This window comes from Ailuropoda melanoleuca, chromosome 1, assembly GCF_002007445.2.
Source record: "Ailuropoda melanoleuca isolate Jingjing chromosome 1, ASM200744v2, whole genome shotgun sequence".
Classification (NCBI taxonomy): Eukaryota; Metazoa; Chordata; class Mammalia; order Carnivora; family Ursidae; genus Ailuropoda; species Ailuropoda melanoleuca.
This window is the reverse complement of record NC_048218.1, coordinates 63731560-63752468: the sequence shown is the minus strand read 5'-3', so window position 1 is coordinate 63752468 and position 20909 is coordinate 63731560. Positions and strand designations below refer to the sequence as shown.

Sequence of the window (20909 nt, the reverse complement as noted above, 5' to 3'; positions counted from 1 at the left end):
ATTTGTTTTTAGTGTGTTGTGCAGTGTGGTAACAAAAAGTGCTCCAGTGGTATTTCATGGTTGATCCATTTAATTGTTTTTGAGAGAAAACTTCTTCCAAGTTCTAAGTAATCCTTCAGAATACACTTTTTGAAGTAGAATATTAATGTATACATGCATTACTGATTTATTTATCCAACAAATGTTTATTGCGTGCATGTCCTGTGCATGAAGCTAGAAGAGAAATGGTTCTTGCCTGCAGAGAATGTTCTCTTTGGTGAGTGAGATATACATGTACTTATGTTACTTAGGTGTAGGACGTTGACTATAGAATTTTAAAAGCAGATATATCATTTTCTCTAATTATTAAAAAGACTCCCTAATTCAGGGGCTGGCTTGTGTCTCAGTTTAGTTGCTGTCAGTGTACTGGAGAAGGCATTTTTGGAGATTCTTTTTTGCTGCTGGATGGGGAGTATGGCATGCTGGTGTTCCACTCTTTAATCTGCCATCCTCAACATTCAGAAACCTTAAGTACACAAATCTACGTGATATTTCGAAAGGTAAACAGATAATGGTGCTCATTGGTTTAGCACATTTCCTTCTCAGAAATTAAGGGTGCTGCAGAGGAAGCTTGAAGAGCATGAAGAAGCCTTATTGGGCCGTGCTCAGGTCGTGGGCTTGCTGCAACAGGAGCTGACTACTGCCGAACAGAAAAACCAGGTACTGCCTTGTGATCTTTACTGTCCTGCCTTGGGAGTAGAGTATTCATTTCCACTTTATTTTTATTTATTTTTTTAGAGAGGGAGAGACGGGGGTGGGAAGGGGCGGAAGGAGAGAGAAAGAGAGAATCTGAAGCAGGCTCCACACCCGGGGCAGAGTTTGACACAGGGCTCGATCTCACAACCCTGAGATCATGATCTGAGCCGAAACCCAAGTCTGAGCCACCCAGGTGCCCCCATTTCCACTTTAGTTTCCCAGGCAGCATGTATAAAATCATGTCTTCTGAGAATTGCTGCCATTTATTCATTCTTTCAACAAATACCCTGTACTTAACTTGTGGTAATACAATGATGAGCAAAACAGATATAGTTCCTTCCCTGATGAAGCTTGTACTTCACAGCTTTCATTGTGGCCTTTTCTTTGTACTTTTAGGTCTAGGGCCCTAGTTTCTCTAGAATGCCATACGGTCCTCTAGTGAGTTTCCTTTCTGTCAGTTTGCTCCTTTGCTCTCGTGAATATTGAATGTGCTTTATGTACTATCCCTTGTTTGTTTTGGTCGATGCTCTGTTGGCTTGAAGTAATTCACTATGCAACACTCCCTGAATCTAAAGTGGTCAGACACTGATGTTCTAAAATCTTAAGCTCAAGTATCCCATCCCAGGGTGTAAATCATCCTGTCATTCACTTTCTCAGACTGTCCTGACCTTCATTCACATTGAGATCCCTCAATCCTTTCACTTTGTTCCTCTGGTGTATTAGAGAGTTCTTTCTTGGCCTCTCTCCTTTCCCCATCTGCTATTGCCCCATGTTTGACCATTTGGACTATATTTCTATCAGCCCATGGATTCCTCATGTCCTTGTCTTACCACATCCAAGTAGCCAAGTACTAATGTGGAATTGGAGCTCCAGTCCACATTCTCTGCTTTTTCATCTGGGTGCTGCATGCTGCTGGAAAAAGTCAGTCATCTCTTTCTTAATTTTCAGCTCTCCTTGAGGAGGACTTTCTTGCATAGAAACATTTTCCCCTATCTCCCATCCTAATAAAACCTATATTCTGATCCCAAGGCCCCTCTTTCACTGTCATTAGACAGTTGGGTTCAAATCTCAGTTGTGCCTCTTACTAGATAGTTATATATAAATAGTTACACCTATGTGACTTTTGGGAAAGTTCCCTTCTTCTCTGCTCCTATTAATACTTTATAATTATCTCTTACATGGACTCTACCATTTTTGTATTATAATTATCTGGTTAAATGTGACCATCCCACTGAACTCTGAGTTCCATGAGGGCAGGGACTGCATTCATTCGTTCAGTATTTATTGAGCACCATGTACTCAGTATGACATGTATTGTGCTAGGTGCTGGAGAAAAATGATGATAAAACAGACAAAGTCCCTTCCCTTACTGAACTTATTTTGTAATGGGAGAGACAGAAAGTAAGAGATAATGGCACAAATAAATATGTACGAATATAAATTGTTAAAAGTATCAAGAAGTGAAAACAGGGTCTTACACAATTGTAGGTTAGGTCCTGAGTGTCTAGCCCCATGCTTCACCTAGAAGAGGCATTTCAGTATGCTTATTGAAATGAAAGAATGAATTTATGGCTCATGAGGTTTTGCATTTTTTTCTTAGATTCTTTCTCAGCAGTTACAGCAGATGGAAGCTGAGCATAATACTTTTAGGAACACTGTGGAAACAGAAAGACAAGAGTCCAAGATTCTGATGGAAAAGATGCAACTTGAGGTGGCAGAGAGAAAATTATCCTTCCATAACCTACAGGAAGAAATGCATCATCTTCTGGAACAGCTTGAGCAAGCAGGTCAAGCTCAGGCTGAACTACAGTCTCGGTACAGTGCTTTGGAGCAGAAGCACAAGGCGGAAATGGAAGAGAAGATCTCTCACATTTTGAGTCTTCAAAAGACTGAACAAGAACTACATTCTGCCTGTGATGCTCTAAAGGAGGAAAATTCAGAGCTTGTCCAAGATAAGAGTGAACAGGCAGTTCGTTCAGCCCAGGCCATTCAACAACTGGAAGGTCAGTATTTGATTGCCTTTCAAGTCCTCTTTTTTTTTTTTTTTTATAATAATTTTTTATTATGTTAGTCACCATACAGTACATCCCTAGACTTTGATGTAAAGATTCATGATTCATTACTTGCGTATAACACCCAGTGCACCATGCAATACATGCCCTCCTTAATACCCATAATGGCCTATGCCATTCCCTCACCCCCCTCCCCTCTGAAGCCCTCAGTTTGTTTCCCAGAGTCCATAGTCTCTCATGGTTCATTCCCCCTTCTGGTCTACCCCCCTTTCTTCTTCCTTTTCTTCTCCTACTGATCTTCCTACTTCTTATGTTCCATAAATGAGTGAAGCCATATGATAATTGTCTTTCTCCGCTTGACTTATTTCACTTATATTATCTCCTCCAGTCCCGTCCATGTTGCTGCAAATGTTGTGCAATGGTTCGTTCTGATGGCTGAGTAATATTCCATTCTATATATGGACCACATCTTCTTAATCCAGTCATCTGTTGAAGGGCATCTCGGCTCCTTCCACAATTTAGCTATTGTGGACAATGCTGCTATGAACATTGGGGTGCATATGGCCCTTCTCTTCACTACGTTTGTATCTTTGGGGTAAATACCCAGTAGTGCAATTGCTGGGTCATAGGGTAGCTCTATTTTTAACTTCTTAAGGGACCTCCACATTGTTTTCCAAAGTGGATGTACCAACTTGCATTCCCACCAACAGTGTAAGAGGGATCCCCTTTCTCCACATCCTCTCCAACATTTGTTGTTCCCTGCCTTGTCAATTTTTGCCACTCTAACTGGCGTAAAGTAGTATCTCAGTGTGGTTTTGATTTGAATTTTCCTGATGGCTAATGATTTTGAATATTTTCTCATGTGTCTGTTAGCCATTTGTATGTCTTCATTGGAAAAGTGTCTGTTCATATCTTCTGCCCATTTCTTGATTTGATTATTTGTTTCCCATGTATTGAGTTTGAGAAGTTCTTTGTAGATCTTAGATACTAATCTTTTATCCATAGTGTAATTTGCAAATATATTCTCCCATTCCGTGGGCTGCCTCTTAGTTTTTTTGACTGTTTCCTTGGCTGTGCAGAAGCTTTTTATCTTGGTGAAGTCCCACAAGTTCATTTTTTCTTTTGTTTCTCTTGTCTTTGGAGATGTGTCATGCTAAAAGTTGCAGTGGCCGGNCGATGTCATAGAAGTTGTTGCCTATGTTCTCCTCTATGATTTTGATGAATTCTTGTCTCACATCGAGGTCTTTCATCCATTTGGAGTTTATCTTTTATATGGTGTGAGAGAGTGGTCAAGTGNAAGTTTCATTCTTTTGCATGTAGCTGTCCAATTTTCCCAGCACCATTTATTGAAGAGACTGTCTTTTTTCCACCGGATGTTTTTTCCTGCTTTATCAAAGATTAGTTGCCCAAAGAGCCGAGGGTCCATTTCTGGGTTCTCTATTCTGTTCCATTGGTCGATGTGTCTGTTTTTGTGCCAGTACCATGCTGTCTTTGTGATCACAGCTTTGTAGTACAGCTCGAAATCCGGCATTGTGATGCCCCCAGCTTTGTTTTTCCTTTTCAACAGTTCCTTGGCGATTCGGGGCCTTTTCTGGTTCCACACAAATTTAAGGACTGTTTGTTTCAGTTCTTTGAAAAATATCATTGGTATTTTGATCGGGATGGCATTGAAAGTGTAGATTGCTCTGGGTAGCATGGACATTTTAACTATGTTAATTCTTCCGATCCATGAGCATGGAATATTTTTCCATCTTTTTGTGTCTTCTTCAGTGTCTTTCAAGAGTGATTTGTAATTTCTAGAGTATAGATCCTTTACATCTCTGGTGAAGTTAATCCAAGATAACGTATGGTTTTTGGTGCTATTGTAAATGGGATGGATTCCCTAATTTCTCCTCCTTCAGTCTCACTATTCGTGTATAGAAATGCAACTGATTTCTGAGCATTGATTTTGTATCCCGCCACATTACTGAATTGCTCTATAATTTCTAGTAGTTTGGGAGTGGATTCTTTTGGGTTTTCTGTATAGTGTATCATGTCATCTGCGAAGAGAGACATTTTGACTTCTTCTTTGCCGATTTGGATACCTTTTGTCCCTTTTTGTTGCCTGATTGCTGTTGCAAGGACTTCTAGTACTATGTTGAATAATAATGGCGAGAGTGGGCATCCTTGTCATGTTCCTGATCTTAAGGGAAAGCTTTCAGTTTTTCCCCATTGAGAATGATATTTGCTGTAGGCTTTTCATAGGTGGTTTTTATGAAATTGAGGAACGTACCCTTTATCCCTACAGTCTGAAGGGTTTTAATCAGGAAAGGATGCTGTATTTTGTCAAATGCTTTTTCTGCATCGAGAGGATCATATGGTTCTTGACTCTTTTCTTGTTGATATGATCTATCACACTGATCGATTTGCGAATGTTGAACCACCCTTGCATCCCAGGGATGAATCCCACTTGGTCATGATGGATAATCCTTTTAATGCATGGCAAACCTACACTACGTCACATCATAGTGCAATTCGCAAATATTAGATCCAAGGATACAGTATTGAAAGAGGCCAGGGTGAAGAGATTTCTCATGTACAGAGGCAAAAATATCAATATAACGTCAGACCTGTCTACACAGACCTGGAAAGAGAGAAAGGGTTGGCAGGGTATTTTTAAAACTCTATCCTAGAAGAACATGCAGCCATGGATCCTTTATCCAGCAAGGCTGTCATTCAGAATTGATGGAGAGATAAGGACCTTCCAGTATCAGCAGAGACTGACCAAATTCGTAACCACCAAACCAGCCCTACAGGAGATATTAAGGGGGGTTGTATAAAAGTTAAAAGGCCCCAAGAGTGATACAGAACAGAAATTTACAATCTGTAGAAACAAAGACTTCACAGGCAACATGACATCATTAAAGTCATATCTCTCAATGTGAATGGCCTGAATGCTCCCATAAAATGCCACAGGGTTGCAGATTGGATAAAAAGACATGACCCATCTATTTGCTGTCTACAAGAGACTAATCTTGAACCTAAAGATACATCCAGACTGAAAGTGAAGGGATGGAATACTATTTTTCATGCCAGTGGACCTCAAAAGAAAGCTGGGGTAGCAATTCTCATATCAGACAGACTAGATTTTTTTTTTAAAGATTTTATTTATTTATTTGACAGGGAGAGATAGCCAACGAGAGAGAGAACACAAGCAGGGGGAGTGGGAGAGGAAGAAGCAGGCTCCCAGCTGAGGAGCCTGATGTGGGGCTCAATCCCAGAATGTTGGGACCACGCCCTGAGCCGAAGGCAGACGGTTAAGGACTGCACCACTGAGGCTCTCCAACAGATTAGATTTTAAACTAAAGACTGTAGTTAGTGATAGAGAAGGACACTATGTTATTCTTAAAGGATGGATCCAACACGTAGATATGACAATTATAAATATCTATGCCCCCAACAGGGGAGCAGCTAGATACACAAGCCAACTCTTAACCAGAATAAAGAGACACATAGATGATAATACATTAATAGTAGGGGACCTCAACACTGCACTATCAGCAATAGACAGATCACCTAAGCAGAAAATCAACAAAGAAACAAAAGCTTTGAATGCCATACTAGATCAGATGGACCTCACAGATATATACAGAGCACTACACCCCAGAACAACAGAATACTCATTCTTTTCAAATGCACATGGAACTTTCTCCAGAATATACTGGGTCACAAAACAGGTCTCAACCGATTCCAAAAGACTGAGATTATTCCCTGCATATTCTTAGACCACAATGCTTTGAAATTGGAACTCAATCACAAGGAAAAATTTGGAAGAAACTCAAACACTTGGAAACTGAGAACCATCCTGCTCAAGAATAATTGGGTTAACCAGGTAATTAAAAATCAATTTAAACAATTTATGGAGACCAATGAGAATGAAAACACAACTGTCCAAAACCTATGGGACACTGCAAATGTAGTCCTAAGGGGAAAATACATAGCCATCCAAGCCTCCCTCAAAAGAATAGAAAAATCTAAAATGCAGTTTTTGTATTCTCACCTCAGGAAGCTGGACCTGGAACAGAAGAACAGGCCTAACCCATGCACAAGAAAGCAGTTGATCAAGATTAGAGCAGAGATCAATGGATTAGAAACCAGGAGCACGGTAGAGCAGATCAACAGAACTAGAAGCTGGTTCTTTGAAAAGAATAAATAAGATCAATAAGCCACTGGCCAGACTTATTCAAAAGAATAGAGAAAGGACCCAAATTAATAAAATTATGAATGAAAAGGGTGAGATCACAACCAACACCAATGAAGTAGGAAGGATCATTAGAAAGTTTTATCAACAGCTTTATGCCAATAAATTAAACAACCTGGAAGAAATGAATGCCTTCCTGGAAACCTATAAACTACCAAGACTGAAACAGGAAGAAATTTATTATTAAAACGGACTGATTAATTATGAAGAGATTGAAGCAATGATCAAAAACCTCCCCAAAAACAAGAGTCCAGGGCCTGACAAATTCTCCGGGAAATTCTACCAAACTTTCAAAGAAGAAATAATACCTATTCTCCTGAAGCTGTTTTAAAAAATAGAAACAGGAGGAAAACTACCAAACTCATTCTTTGAGGCCAGTATTACCTTGATCCCCAAACCAGGCAAAAAGGAGAATTACAGACCGATATCCCTGATGAATATGGACACCAAAATTCTCAACGAGATCCTAGCTAATAGGATCCTTTTAAGTCCTCTTGTCTAGCACCTGAGTGGCTCCTACTTCCAAATTGCTGGGATCTGTTAATGACATGATTTGCTCAAACCAACTGAATCAGTAGAAGAATTAAGAATTCATCTCTTCTGAACTCTTTGTCAAATCTCCTGTCTCTGGCTGAAGTTAGAATCTGGCTTAATATTATAGTTATCATTACAGTAATAAAAACTATTGCTAGTGATGTGTCATATATTTAAAAAAATGCTGTGTGAAACATGACTTCCGTCTGAAGGGTTCAGTGACTAAAATGAGTGGGATTTGAATTAATTTTTGGAAAATTCAGGCTAGATCTAGATCTAGGTACATATGAATTGCTTGGAGTCATCTTTACTTCTAAAGATGGATCTGATTACTTCTCTTATAGGTGATAAGTTCTTTTTAAGGAAAACTTTTATCCTTTAGGAAGGTTTAGTGAAAACTAATTTTTAAGAAAAGTGTTAATATCAGGGGCACCTGGCTAGCTCAGTCGTTAAGCATCTGCCTTCAGCTCAGGGCATGATCGCAGAGTCTTGGGATCGAGCCCCACATCAGGCTCCTCCACTATGAGCCTGCTTCTTCCTTTCCCACTCCCCCTGTCTGTGTTCCCTCTCTTGCTGGCTGTCTCTCTCTCTCTCTCTGTCAAATAAATAAATAAAATCTTTAAAAAAAAAAGTGTTAATATCGGGGCGCCTGGGTGGCACAGTGGTTAAGCATCTGCCTTCGGCTCAGGGCGTGATCCCGGCGTTATGGGATCGAGCCCCACGTCAGGCTCTTCTGCTATGAGCCTGCTTCTTTCTCCCACTCCCCCTGCTTGTGTTCCCTCTCTCGCTGGCTGTCTCTATCTCTGTTTAATAAATAAATAAAATCTTTAAAAAAAAAAGTGTTAATATCAAAGTAATACAGGGGTACCTCGTGGCTCAGTTGGTTAAGCATCTGACTGCAAGTTGGTACAGCCACTTTGGCAAACAGTGTGGAGGTCCCTCAAAAAGTTAAAAATAGAGCTACCCTACGACCCAGCAATTGCACTACTGGGTATTTACCCGAGAGATACAGATGTAGTGAAGAGAAGGGCCATATGCACCCCAACGTTCATAGCAGCATTGTCCACAATAGCTGAACTGTGGAAGGAGTTGAGATGCCCTTCAACAGATGAATGGATGAAGATGTGGTCCATGTATACAATGGAATCAAAAAGAACGATTACTCAAACTCAAACTTTGCAGCAACATGGATGGGACTGGAGGAGATTATGCTAAGTGAAATAAGTCAAGCAGAGAAAGACAATTTTATGGTTTCACTCATTTATGGAACATAAAAATAGCAGGGAGATCAGTAGGCGAAGGAAGGGAAGAATGAAGGGGGTGTAAACAGAAGGGGGAATGAACCACGAGAGACTGTGGTCTCTGGGAAACAAACTGAGGGTTTCGGCGGGGGGTAGGGCTAGCCCAGTGATGGGTATTAAGGAGGGCACGCATTGCATGGAGCACTGGATGTTATATGCAAACAATGAATCATGGAACACTACATCAAAAACTAATGATGTACTGTATGGTGACTAACAGCGTAATAAAAAATTAAAGCAAAAACTAAAACATCTGACTCTTGGTTTCATCTCAGGTTCTGATCTCATGGTTGTGGGATCAAGCCCCACATTGGGCACCACACTTAGTGTGTAGTCTGCTTGGGATTTTCTCTCTCCTCCCCCTCTACCCCTCCCCCACTAGAGTGCACATGCTCTCTCGCTTGCTTTCTCTCAAATAAATAAATCTTTAAAAAAATAGAGTAATGCATGCCTCTAATTTAATTTAATTCTAAGAGATTGGCATATATTTAAAGGAGTTAAGTTGAAGATCTGTACTGAGGAACTGAACATTAACCAGAAAGCCTTGAGGGGCATTACATGGAATTTTTACATGAGCACACTGTCCTCTTGACTTATGTACATGTTTAGAGTTGTGCTATATTATCTCAGTGGGATTCATAGTGCTTCAGTGAAGAGTGAAGAAAATAAAATTTAAAAATCCCAAAGGCATTTTCAAGGGGGAAAGGAAAAATGACTTTATGAAAAATTCTAAGCCTGTTTTATTTTACCTTTTAAGAAAGTGGTTTACTGGGGCGCCTGGTTGGCGCAGCGGTTAAGCATCTGCCTTCGGCTCAGGGCGTGATCCCGGCGTTGTGGGATCGAGCCCCACATCAGGCTCCTCTGCTATGAGCCTGCTTCTTCCTCTCCCACTCCCCCTGCTTGTGTTCCCTCTCTCGCTGGCTGTCTCTATCTCTGTCGAATAAATAAATAAAATCTTTAAAAAAAAAAAAAAGAAAGTGGTTTACTGAGATGCCCTTTGGTCTTTCAGAGTATTTAAACAGTTGAACACATGTTGTCATTGGTGTCATAATTTTAATTAAGATAACTGACCTAGAGTGAGTGGTATATCTCTAGAAGGTAATAAATTGCTTACGAAGTTTCAGACTTGCAGCAGAGATCATTTCTATTTACTTTCTTTTCCTTAGATCAACTCCAGCAAAAATCCAAAGAAATTAGCCAATTTCTAAGCAGACCAACCTTACAAAAACATGAAACAGCATCTCAGACTTCTCTCCCTGATACTCAGAATATACAGGTAATTAAATGTATACTTATAATGAATATGATCTTTTTGTCTTTGCTGTATCATACTTGGGTGCTCTAATGAGAATTTATTCCAGAACGTAATATAAGCTTTCTTTTATCCAGAAAGTAATATAAGTCTTTTCTGCCTGATAAGTTGCTTTTTTGGCAGTGATTCCATTTGAAAGGAATCATGAAAGCCATGAATTTATGTCTCAACAATGATTTTTAATGAGAAAATAATAGATAACAAGCACCATGATCTCAGGAGCCTTTCTGATTCTAAGGTCTTAGAATTCTGTTTTAAAAATAAATTGGGATAAAGAAAGTGGGGGTAATCAGAAGGGGGAATGAAGCATGAGAGACTATGGACTATAAGAAAAAAACTGAGGGCTTCAGAGGGGAGGGGGGTGGGGGAAGGGGATAGACTGGTGATGGGTAGTAAGGAGGGCACGTATTGCATGGTGCACTGGGTGTTATACGCAACTAATGAATCTTTACATCAGAAACCAGGGATGTACTGTATGGTGACTAACATAATAAAAAAAACATTAAAAAAATAAAAATAAAAATCATTGTTTTTGATCGTATAATCAGTTTTCTCAGCTGAGAAGTCAATTTTGTTTTTGGTAGACTGAAATTTGGTCAGCTTTAATGCACACAATTCAGTCTAACCAGACTTAAAAGTCTATTATAGAAATTATAATTCTCCTGTTAATTAACAGTAAAAACTTAATTGCCAATTAGCTGTTGTTTGGTCAGTATATTCTCTTTTTGTTCTCTAAAAATTTCTGTGGGAAGCTAGATTATAATCACCAGAAGGCTGCTTATAGAGCATGATTATAAGAGCAAGGAGAGTTAGTTTGATGATCTTAATTGGCTAGTGTTAAGCTGGGATAACTGGATTTATTCATCTCCATTATAAGATTATACCATTCCAAACTGACAGACACTATGATCAGGAGAGTTCTGTGGTCCCTGGGTAGTACTGTGCACTGATAAAATTTTTTGCTTCCTCGTTTCTAGCATCTAGGCTTTCCAATCTCTTCTCAAAAGCACAGCTTTTTCCTCCAGTGTTTAAGAAAATTTTTCAGTGATTGCAAAAAAATTGAAAGAATTTGATACTGAACACCTATTTATCCACTATCTAGATTCTATAAACATTTTACTCTATTTGCTTAATCAAATATTTATCCGTGTATCCATCCTCCAGTTCATCTTAATTTTTTATGTGTTTCACAGCAAGTTGTAGACATGAGAACCTTTTTCAGCATGCATGTCATTGACTAAATTTAAATATTTATTAATATCTTTTTCCTTTGAAGTAAGATTTACAAAACATGAAATGTATAAATATTAAGTGTACCATTCATTTAGTTTTGTCAAATGCATACACCTGTGTTACCCAAATCGCTATCAAGATATATCACTATCACCCTACAAAGCATCCTCATACCCTTTCATAGCCAATCACATTCTAACCTTCTAGAGCTGACCAATGTTCTGTTTTTTCACCATAGATTAATTTTGCCTGTTTTACAACATCATGTAAATGTTGTTGCTCTTTTGTGTAATATATATGCTCTTTTATGTAAAGCATCTTACACTCAGCATGTTTTGAGTTTCATCCAGATTTTTGCATATATCATGATGTACTCTTTTATATTGCTGAAAAGCGCTCCATTTCACGTATATACTGCATTTTCCTTTTGCGTGATTGTGCTATAATTTACTGTTGATGAATTTTTTTTCATGTTTTGGCCATTATGAATTAAGCTGCTGTTAGCATTTTTGTGCAAGTATTTATGTGGACATATGTTTACATTTGTCTTCAGTATACTAGTTGAGGAATTGCTTGGCCATAGAGTATGTATTTAGCTTTATAAAAACTGATAGATCATTTCCCAAAGTCGTTGTATTATTTTATATTCCCACCTAAAATATATGAGAATTCTAGTTGTTCCACATCTTCTTCAAGATTTGAGATAGTTTAAAAAAATTTTAGCCATTCTAAAGGGTGCATGGTGGTATCTCATAATTTTAATCTGCAATTCCCTGATGACAAATGGTGTTGAACATTTTTTTCTTGAGCTACTTAGCCATTTGTGTATCTTCTTTTGATGAAGTGTCTTTTCAAGTCCTGCCTCCACTTAAAAATCAAATTCTTTGTCTTTTTATTATGAAGTAGTAGGAATTCTTTATATATCCTGAATGCCAATTTATTTTCAGATCTGTTTGGTGACTGTTTTCTCCCACACTATGGCTTGCCGCCTGCTCATATTCTTCATGATGTCTTTTTTTTTTTTTAAAGATTTTTATTTATTTATTTGACAGATAGAGACAGCCAGCGAGAGAGGGAACACAAGCAGGGGGAGTAGGAGAGGAAGAAGCAGGCTCATAGTGGAGGAGCCTGATGTGGGGCTCGATCCCATAACACCAGGATCACGCCCTGAGCTGAAGGCAGACGCTTAACCGCTGTGCCACCCAGGCGCCCCCTTCATGATGTCTTTTAATTAGCAGACATTTTATAATTCTAATGAAATCTAGTATTTATCATTTTTTTATGGATGTCATTTTCTTTGTCCTAACTATGAAACCTTTGCTTAATGCCAAATCATGAAGAATTTTCTCTTCTGTTCTTCCACAAGCTTTATGGTTTTACCTTCCCTAGTTAAGTCTCTGAACCTCAATAAATTTTTGTGTGTAGTGTAAGGTAAGGGTCAAGGTTTATTTGGGTTGTTGACAGTTTTTGGCTGTTACAAATAAAGCTTCTATGAATATTCTTTTACAAATATTTGTTTGGACCTCTGCTCTCTTTACTCTCAGTAAATACCTGGAAGTGGAATGCCTGGATTGTGTAGGTATTTAAGAGGTTTTAAGATACTGCCAGATGGTATACGCAACTGGCGATGATTATAATGAGGCATCGAACTTTACATCAGAAACCAGGGATGTACTGTATGGTGACTAACATGATATAATAAAAAAACAAAAACAAAAAAAAAGATACTGCCAGACTGTTCACAAAGTGGCTGTACCATTTTCCATTTCCCCCATCAATGTATGAGAGTTCCAGGGATAAGCTTCACTTGGTAATGATAAATTATCCTTCTATTTTGTTGAATTACATTTGTTAAAATTTTGTTTCAAAGTTTTGCATCTGGGTACATGAGGAGTGTTTGTCTGTTGTAGTTTTTTGTAATTTCTTTTTTTTTTTTTAAAGATTTTATTTATTTATTTGACAGAGATAGAGACAGCCAGCGAGAGAGGGAACACAAGCAGGGGGAGTGGGAGAGGAAGAAGCAGGCTCATAGAGGAAGAGCCTGATGTGGGGCTCGATCCCATAACGCCGGGATCACGCCCTGAGCCGAAGGCAGACGCTTAACCGCTGTGCCACCCAGGCGCCCCAGTTTTTTGTAATTTCTTTACCTGGTTTTGCTGTATGAGTAATGCTGGCCTATTAGAATGAATTGGGAAGTATTCCTTCCTTTGCTGTTTTTTGGGAAGATTTTGTGTAGACTGGGTATTATTTTTTCCTTAAATGCTTTGTGGAAATTCACCAATGAAGCCATGTAGTCCTGGAGTTGTCTTTGTGGGTGCATTTTTCTCTACTAATTCCATTTGTAGTTATATGGCTATTCAGGTTATCTATTTCTTTTTTTTTACTGAATTTTGGTGTTTTATATCTTTTAGGGAATTTGTCCATTTCATCTAAAGTGTCAAATTTATAGGGATAAAGCTGTTCATAATAGTCCCTAATTATCCATTTTAATATCTGTAGAACTATAGTGATGTTAGCTCTTTTATTCCTGATATTTGTAATTTGTGTTTTCTTTCTTATACAGGTTAGACTGGCCAAGTTTACTGACTTTAGTGATCTCAGAAAGTTTCATTGATTTTCTGTTGTTTTCTGTTTTCTATTTTATTGATATCTACTTTAATCTTTATTATTTCCTTTCGTTTACTTTGATTTCCTCTTTTCTTAGCTTCTTAAGGTAGAGGCTGAGGCCACAGATTTGAGAACTTTCTTATTTGTAACATAGGTGTTTTGTACTATAAATTTTTCCCTACCAAAGCAGATTGTTGTGTTTTCATTTTCACTTAGTTCAAAATACTAATTTCCTATTTGATTTCTTCTTTGCCTTGGGTTAGTTTCCAGATATTTGGGGATGATATGCCCAGAGCTCTTTCTGTTACTGATTTTTATTTTAATTCTGTTGTGGTCAGAACATAGTTTGTATAACTTGAATCTTTTAGATTTGATTGAGACTTCTATGGCCCAGAATATTGTCTGTTTTGGCAAATGTTCCATGTATACTTGAAAATAATATATAGTTTGCTGTTACTGACTGGTGTGTTTTTAAATGTCAACCATGGAAGGTTGGTTGATAATGTTATTCAAGTATACTATATCCTTGTTGCTTTTCAGCTTGTTCTCTCAATTATTGACTGGAGTATTAAAATCTCAGATTATAGTTGTGGATTTATCTATTTCTTCTTGTAGTATCAGCTTTTACATCACGTATTTTCAAGCTATGTTCCTATGAGCTTAAACATTTAGGATTTTTAGGTCTTAATTAAGTGACCCATTTATCATTATGAAATGACCTTCTTTAGTCCTCGTGACATTTGTGACATTCTTTGCTGTGAAAGATCCTTTTGTTTGATATTAATATAGCTACTGGACTTTTTTTTTTTTTAAAGATTTTTATTTATTTGAGAGCAGGGGAGAGAGAGAGCACGAGCAGGGCAAGGGGGAGGGGGAGAAGCAGACTGAGCCACCCAGGCACCCGACTTTTCTTTTTACTGGTGTCAAAAGATACATCTTTTTTTCATTCTGTTACTTTTAACCTATTTGCATCTTGTATTTAAAATGCATTGCTTGTATGCAGCACAGAATTTGAGCCTACTTCTTATCCAGTCTGTCAGTCTCTGCCTTGTAAATTGGAGTGTTCAGACCATTTACATGAATGTTATTGATATAATTTTAAGTCTCTTACCTTGCTATTTGTTTTCTATTTTACCAACTGTTTTCTTATTAATTTTTTTTTTACTTAGGTTGAGTATTTTTTATGATTTTGCTTTTCTCTTCTTGCCTGTTATTAGCTATAATTCTTTGTTTTGTTACTCTGGTGGCCACATTATTGATTATAGTCTTTATCTTTACAGTTTACTTTCACATAGTATTATGCTGCTTCATGTGTAGAATCAGAACTTTATACTCACATACTTGCATTTCTTCACTTCTGGGACTTATGTTATTATTGTTTTACTCACATATATATTATGAACAAAAAATACAAAAATATAGCATGTATAAACAAATAGCTACTTAAATGGTAATTTATTCAATTATTTTTTTAAAGACAGTCAAATAATAAAATATTTAACTACCATTGAAGTTACCACTTCTGGTACTTTTTATTCTTCAAGGTAGGTCAGGGATTGACAGTCTTTTTTTGAAAAGGGTCAAATAGTAAATATTTTAGGATTTGTGGGCCATATAGTCTTTTTTTGCAGCTGTCCAACTCTGCCATTATAGAGCTAGAGCAGACATAGAACAAAGGTAAACAAATGGTTGTGACTGACTTCTGATAAAACTTTATTTCCAAAAAAAACAGGTAAAAGGCCTCAGAAGTTGCTGAACTCTGGTGTAGTTTCATATTTCCATCTGGTATTGTTTTCTCTCTGCCTGAAGGACTTCCTTTAACTTTGTGTGTGTGTGTGTGTACATGTGCATGATTGTGCAGGCCTGATGGTGATGAGTTCTTAAAGCTCTTATATGTCTGAAGACATCTTTATCTCTACATTGTTATTGAAAGATATTTTTGCTGACTACAGAATTCTACATTGATGGTTTATTTTTCTTTCAAGGCTTCAAGGCTGTTACCTTACTGTCTTTTTTCTTGCATTTTGTTTTTGACAAGAAATCAGCTATCATCCTTGCCTTTTTTTTTTTTTTTTTTCCGCCTGGTTGCTTAGGATTTTTAACTGGTTTTGAATACTTGGATCAGGCTGTACCTTAGTATAGTTTTCTTCATGTTTCTTGTGCTTGGAGTTAATGGAGCCTTTTGAATCTTTGTGTTTATAGTTTTGATCAGTTTGGAAAATTATCCACCATTAACTAGTCAAATAATTTTTTCTGATTCTCTCCCCTCCTTTGGGCATTCCATTCACACATATATTAGATTACTTGAAGTTTTTTCAGAGCCCACTGGTGCTCTTTTATGGTTTTGGATTCTTTTTTATTTTCGTTTTAGTTTCTATTTCATGTCTTCAAGTTCACTAATCTTTTCTCCCTTAATGTCCAATTTGTTTTTAATCCCATCCTATGTTTTATTTATCTGAAACAGTGTAATTTTCTTCTCTAGAAGTTTGCTTGGGCTTTTAAAATATATAGTCTATACTTTTGTTTGATATTTTTGCATATACAGAATGCAGTTAAAACTTTTTTAATGCCCTTACTTATTTTTTTTAAGTAGGCTCCATGCCCAGTGTGGAGCCCAGTGTGGGGCTAGAACTTGCAACCCTTAGATCAAGACCAGAGCTGACATCAAGAGTCAAATGCTTAACTGACTGAGCCACCCAGGCACCCCAGCCTTATCTTTTTTTAATTGAATTATAGTTGACACACAGTGTCACATTGGTTTCAAGTGTACAACATAGTGATTCAACAATTCTGTACATTATGCAATGCTCACCATACAATGATATTAAAGTACCATTGACTATATTCCCTATGCAGCATCTTTCATCCCTGTAATTTACTCATTCCATAACTGGAAGCCAGTACCTCCCACTCCCCTTCACGCATTTTGCCCATTCTCTCTCCTCCCCCCTGGCAACCATCATTTTTTTTCTCTGTATTTATGGGTCTGTTTCTGCTTTTTGTTTGTTTTGTTTTTTTAGATTCACACAGAAGTGAAATCATATGGTATTTATCTTTCCTTGTTTGTAATGTCCTTTTTTTTTTAAATTTTTTTATTATGTTAATCACCATACAGTATAATTTTTGATGTAGTGTTCCATGATTTATTGTTTGCATATAACACCCAGTGCTCCATGCAATATGTGCCCTCCTTAATACCCATCACTGGCCTATCCCAATCCCCCACCCCCCTCCCCTTTGAAGCCCTCAGTTTGTTTCCCAGAGTCCATCGTCTCTTGTGGTTCATGTAATGTCCTTATCTTTTAATTCTAACATCTATGTCAGTCCTGGGTCAGTTTCAGGTGATTATTCTCTTCATTGCGGCTTATATTTTCCTGCTTCTGTGCATATCTAATAATCTTTGATTGGTTGCCAGACACTGAGCTTCAGTTACCTTCGTTTCCCTCCTCAACTCAAGGATTCCACTAGGCTCTGCCTAGGTTCTCCCTTCATGGGTCACAGCCTGGAAATTGGCTTAATGCTTTAAGCTTGGTCAGTTGTGGGCTCACCTCATTCTTTCCCATCTCTTAGGGATCACTCTCCTTAGTTGTCTGATCCATAGTATTTTGAAAATTATTGTTTTATTATTTTATCTTTATCTTTTGTGTGTATGTGTGATTGTTTCAGGTGGGAGGATAAATCTATTCCATATTACTCCATGTTTGGCAGAAACAAAAGTCCTCTATTGGATTTTTAGCTATATCTTTTTACAAAAGTATTTGTAAGTGGTTGCTCTAGGAAGTATGATACGCATCTTTAACTTTTCAGTCTTTTTAGAGTAATTACTGTACAACTTCACCTAAAATGTGGAGACCTTGTCACAAATCTTTTCCCTATTCTTTATGCTGTAGGTGCTCTATGTATTATATTAATGAAAGTTAGAAGTCCCACAATTTTAACATTTATATTTTATTTTATTTTTTTTTAAGATTTTATTTATTTATTTGACAGAGATAGAGACAGCCAGTGAGAGAGGGAACACAAGCAGGGGGAGTGGGAGAGGAAGAGCAGGCTCCTAGTGGAGGAGCCTGATGTGGGGCTCGATCCCATAACGCCAGGATCACGCCCTGAGCCGGAGGCAGACGCTTAACCGCTGTGCCACCCAGGTGCCCCAACATTTATATTTTAAACAGTCATATGTATTTGAAAGAAATTAAGAGGAGGGGCGCCTGGGTGGCACAGCGGTTAAGCGTCTGCCTTCGGCTCAGGGCGTGATCCCTGCGTTATGGGATCGAGCCCCACATCAGGCTCCTCTGCTATGAGCCTGCTTCTTCCTCTCCCACTCCCCCTGCTTGTGTTCCCTCTCTCGCTGGCTGTCTCTATCTCTGTCAAATAAATAAATAAAATCTTTAAAAAAAAAAAGAAATTAAGAGGAAAATGTTGACTTTTATATTTATCCCTATGATTACTATTTGCGTTGCTCTTTCCTATCTGATAATTACACTTTGATCTGATACCATTTTCATTTAGCCTCTAGAATCCCCTGTGGTATCTTTGTAGTGCAGGTCTGTTGGTGAAAAAAATTCTCTTCATTTTCTCTTATCTAAAAATGTCTTTATTTTGCTTTTATTCCTGAATGATATTTTGTCCTGGATGTATAATTCTGGATGGACAGAATTCAGGACTTTAAAGATTCTGTTTTACTATTTTCTGGCTTACATTTTTCTCCCAACAATTGGTCAAATTATTCATATTATTGTTCCCCTCTATGTAAAGTATCATTTTTTTCTTGGATGATTTTAAGACTTTTCTCCTTATCTTTGTCTGTGACATACTTAGTTGTGGTTTTCTTTGTAATTTTTTCACCTAGCTTTTGTTGAACTTCTTATATGTATAAACTTATGTTTGGGGAAATTTTTGCCATTATTTCTTCAAATAATTTTTCTCTCTCCATTATGTCCTTGCTCTCCAATTACAAATATATTGAAACTTTTATTTTTCTCACAAGTTCCTGAGGTTCTGTTCACTTCCCCCCCCCAAACTTCAGATCCGATGATTTCTTTTGATCTGTCTTCAAGTTCACCAAGACTTCTTCTTTCATCTAGATTCTACTATTAAGCATACCCATTGAATTTTTCATTTCAGGTGTTTTGGTTTTTAGTTCTAGAATTTCTGAGTAGTTCATTATTTTGTAGTTTCTTTGTACTACTAAGATTTCCTATCCATTCATTATATGCATATTTTCCTGTATGTCCTGAACATACTTATAATAGCTTCTTCAAAATTCTTTTTTTCTAGTTCTAAAATCTGCATCATTTTGTACTTGGTCTTTGTTGATTACGTTTTACCTTGAGAGTAGGTGGCATTTCCTTGTTTCATTGTGTGATGAGTGATTTTGTATTGTAACCTGAATATTGTGAATGTTTTGTTCACAAGATTCTCTTCTGTTATTTCTAAAACTCTGAAGAGTTTTGATTACTTTTTAAAAGCCAGTAATTTAGATTCAAACCACAAACTTTGGCCTGTGGAAGGCAGCATTCAAAACTCAGTTATTTTTGCCTTAGCTCTTCTATTTTTTTTTTTTTTAAGATTTTATTTATTATTATTTGACAGAGATAGAGACAGCCAGCGAGAGAGGGAACACAAGCAGGGGGAGTGGGAGAGGAAGAAGCAGGCTCATAGCAGAGGAGCCTGATGTGTGGGGCTCGATCCCATAACGCCGGGATCACGCCCTGAGCCGAAGGCAGACGCTTAACCGCTGTGCCACCCAGGCGCCCCTAGCTCTTCTATTTTGAGTCAGCCCTGCAAATGCATATTTCATTGTTCAGCCAGAGATTGGGCTAAGTTTATACATAGATTTTAGGGCTCCCTCTTGCTGAATTTTTTCTCCTTTCTTTGATTTTTCCTCTCATAGTATGGCAGCTGTGGTTCTCCCAAAGTCTGTCTTCTCATTTCCCAAGTTCTCATTCTGTGGCTTTTCTGTCAGTGTTTTACTTGCTCTGTATAATGAAACTGGGAACTTCCCTCAGAATAAAAGTCATAGAATCCTTAAACTAATCTCTTGCCATTTCTTAAAACATCAAATGAAGATTTAGGACTGAGTGAGCAAAACCCCCAAGGCTCAAAAATTATACACTTTTATGAAGAATTATATGGAATAATCCCCTTGGAGAAGAAAAACATAAAATGATATACAACTAAGGATGTGTCATAATTAGATATATGCCTCACTAGCAAAACCAAATCAATATGGATGCGTAAATGAAGCACAAGATAATTTTTATTATCCTTGTAAAAAACAAAAACAGAATGGCTCTTCTTCCTTTCTTAAAGGTTACATATTAACTTTTGTTCCTGTTCTTCTTTGGGAGTCTCCCTTCATGTTTAGTCTCCTGTAAGAGAGTGACCTTATTAACAAGTGGCGTTAATCAAACTTTGCAATATTACTTAGGGACCTGAAAATCTTTTTTCTTATGCAATAGACTTGAGATTTCTGTCTTTGTAATCCAGGCTCTATTTTTAAATTTGAAAGCCAATGAAGAAGTTTGTGTGAAAGATTTTCTATCTTCTGATAAAAAGCCTTACTTTAAAGATGCAGATAAGTAGATGCCATTTTTAAAGTATTTTCATGCTAGAGAACTTTTAGAAGACAAAAATGCCAGAGCCTGTGTGAGCATTAGTGTGAACGTTTTCACTGAGAATCATTAATTTATTGTCTTTCCACAATTTAGGCAGTCACTGAGGAGAATATTGCCTTTTTGCAGAAAAAAGTGGTAGAACTAGAGAATGAAAAGAGAGCTTTGCTCCTTAGTTCCACAGAACTGGAAGAGCTGAAAGCTGAGAATGGTACGTATAAATGAAAACCATAATTCTCTGTCTTTTTAACCCACATGTGCCTCTACTTTTATCACTATATATATATATAATATATATATATATATATATATATATATATA

The 20909-nt window shown here is 37.5% G+C and overlaps 1 protein-coding gene across 8 annotated transcripts in view; it reads left to right on the top strand.

Annotated features, from left to right (window-relative positions):
- Positions 1–20909, top strand: part of GOLGB1 (golgin B1) — a 103528-nt gene that overhangs the window by 35818 nt on the left and 46801 nt on the right. For all 8 annotated transcript variants that reach the window (XM_011236729.3, XM_034659217.1, XM_034659228.1 and 5 more), the window contains 4 exons: positions 586–699; positions 2336–2738; positions 9989–10098; positions 20685–20799. In XM_011236729.3, the coding sequence (XP_011235031.1) occupies positions 586–699; positions 2336–2738; positions 9989–10098; positions 20685–20799 (742 nt within the window). The remainder of the gene's footprint in view (positions 1–585; positions 700–2335; positions 2739–9988; positions 10099–20684; positions 20800–20909) is intronic.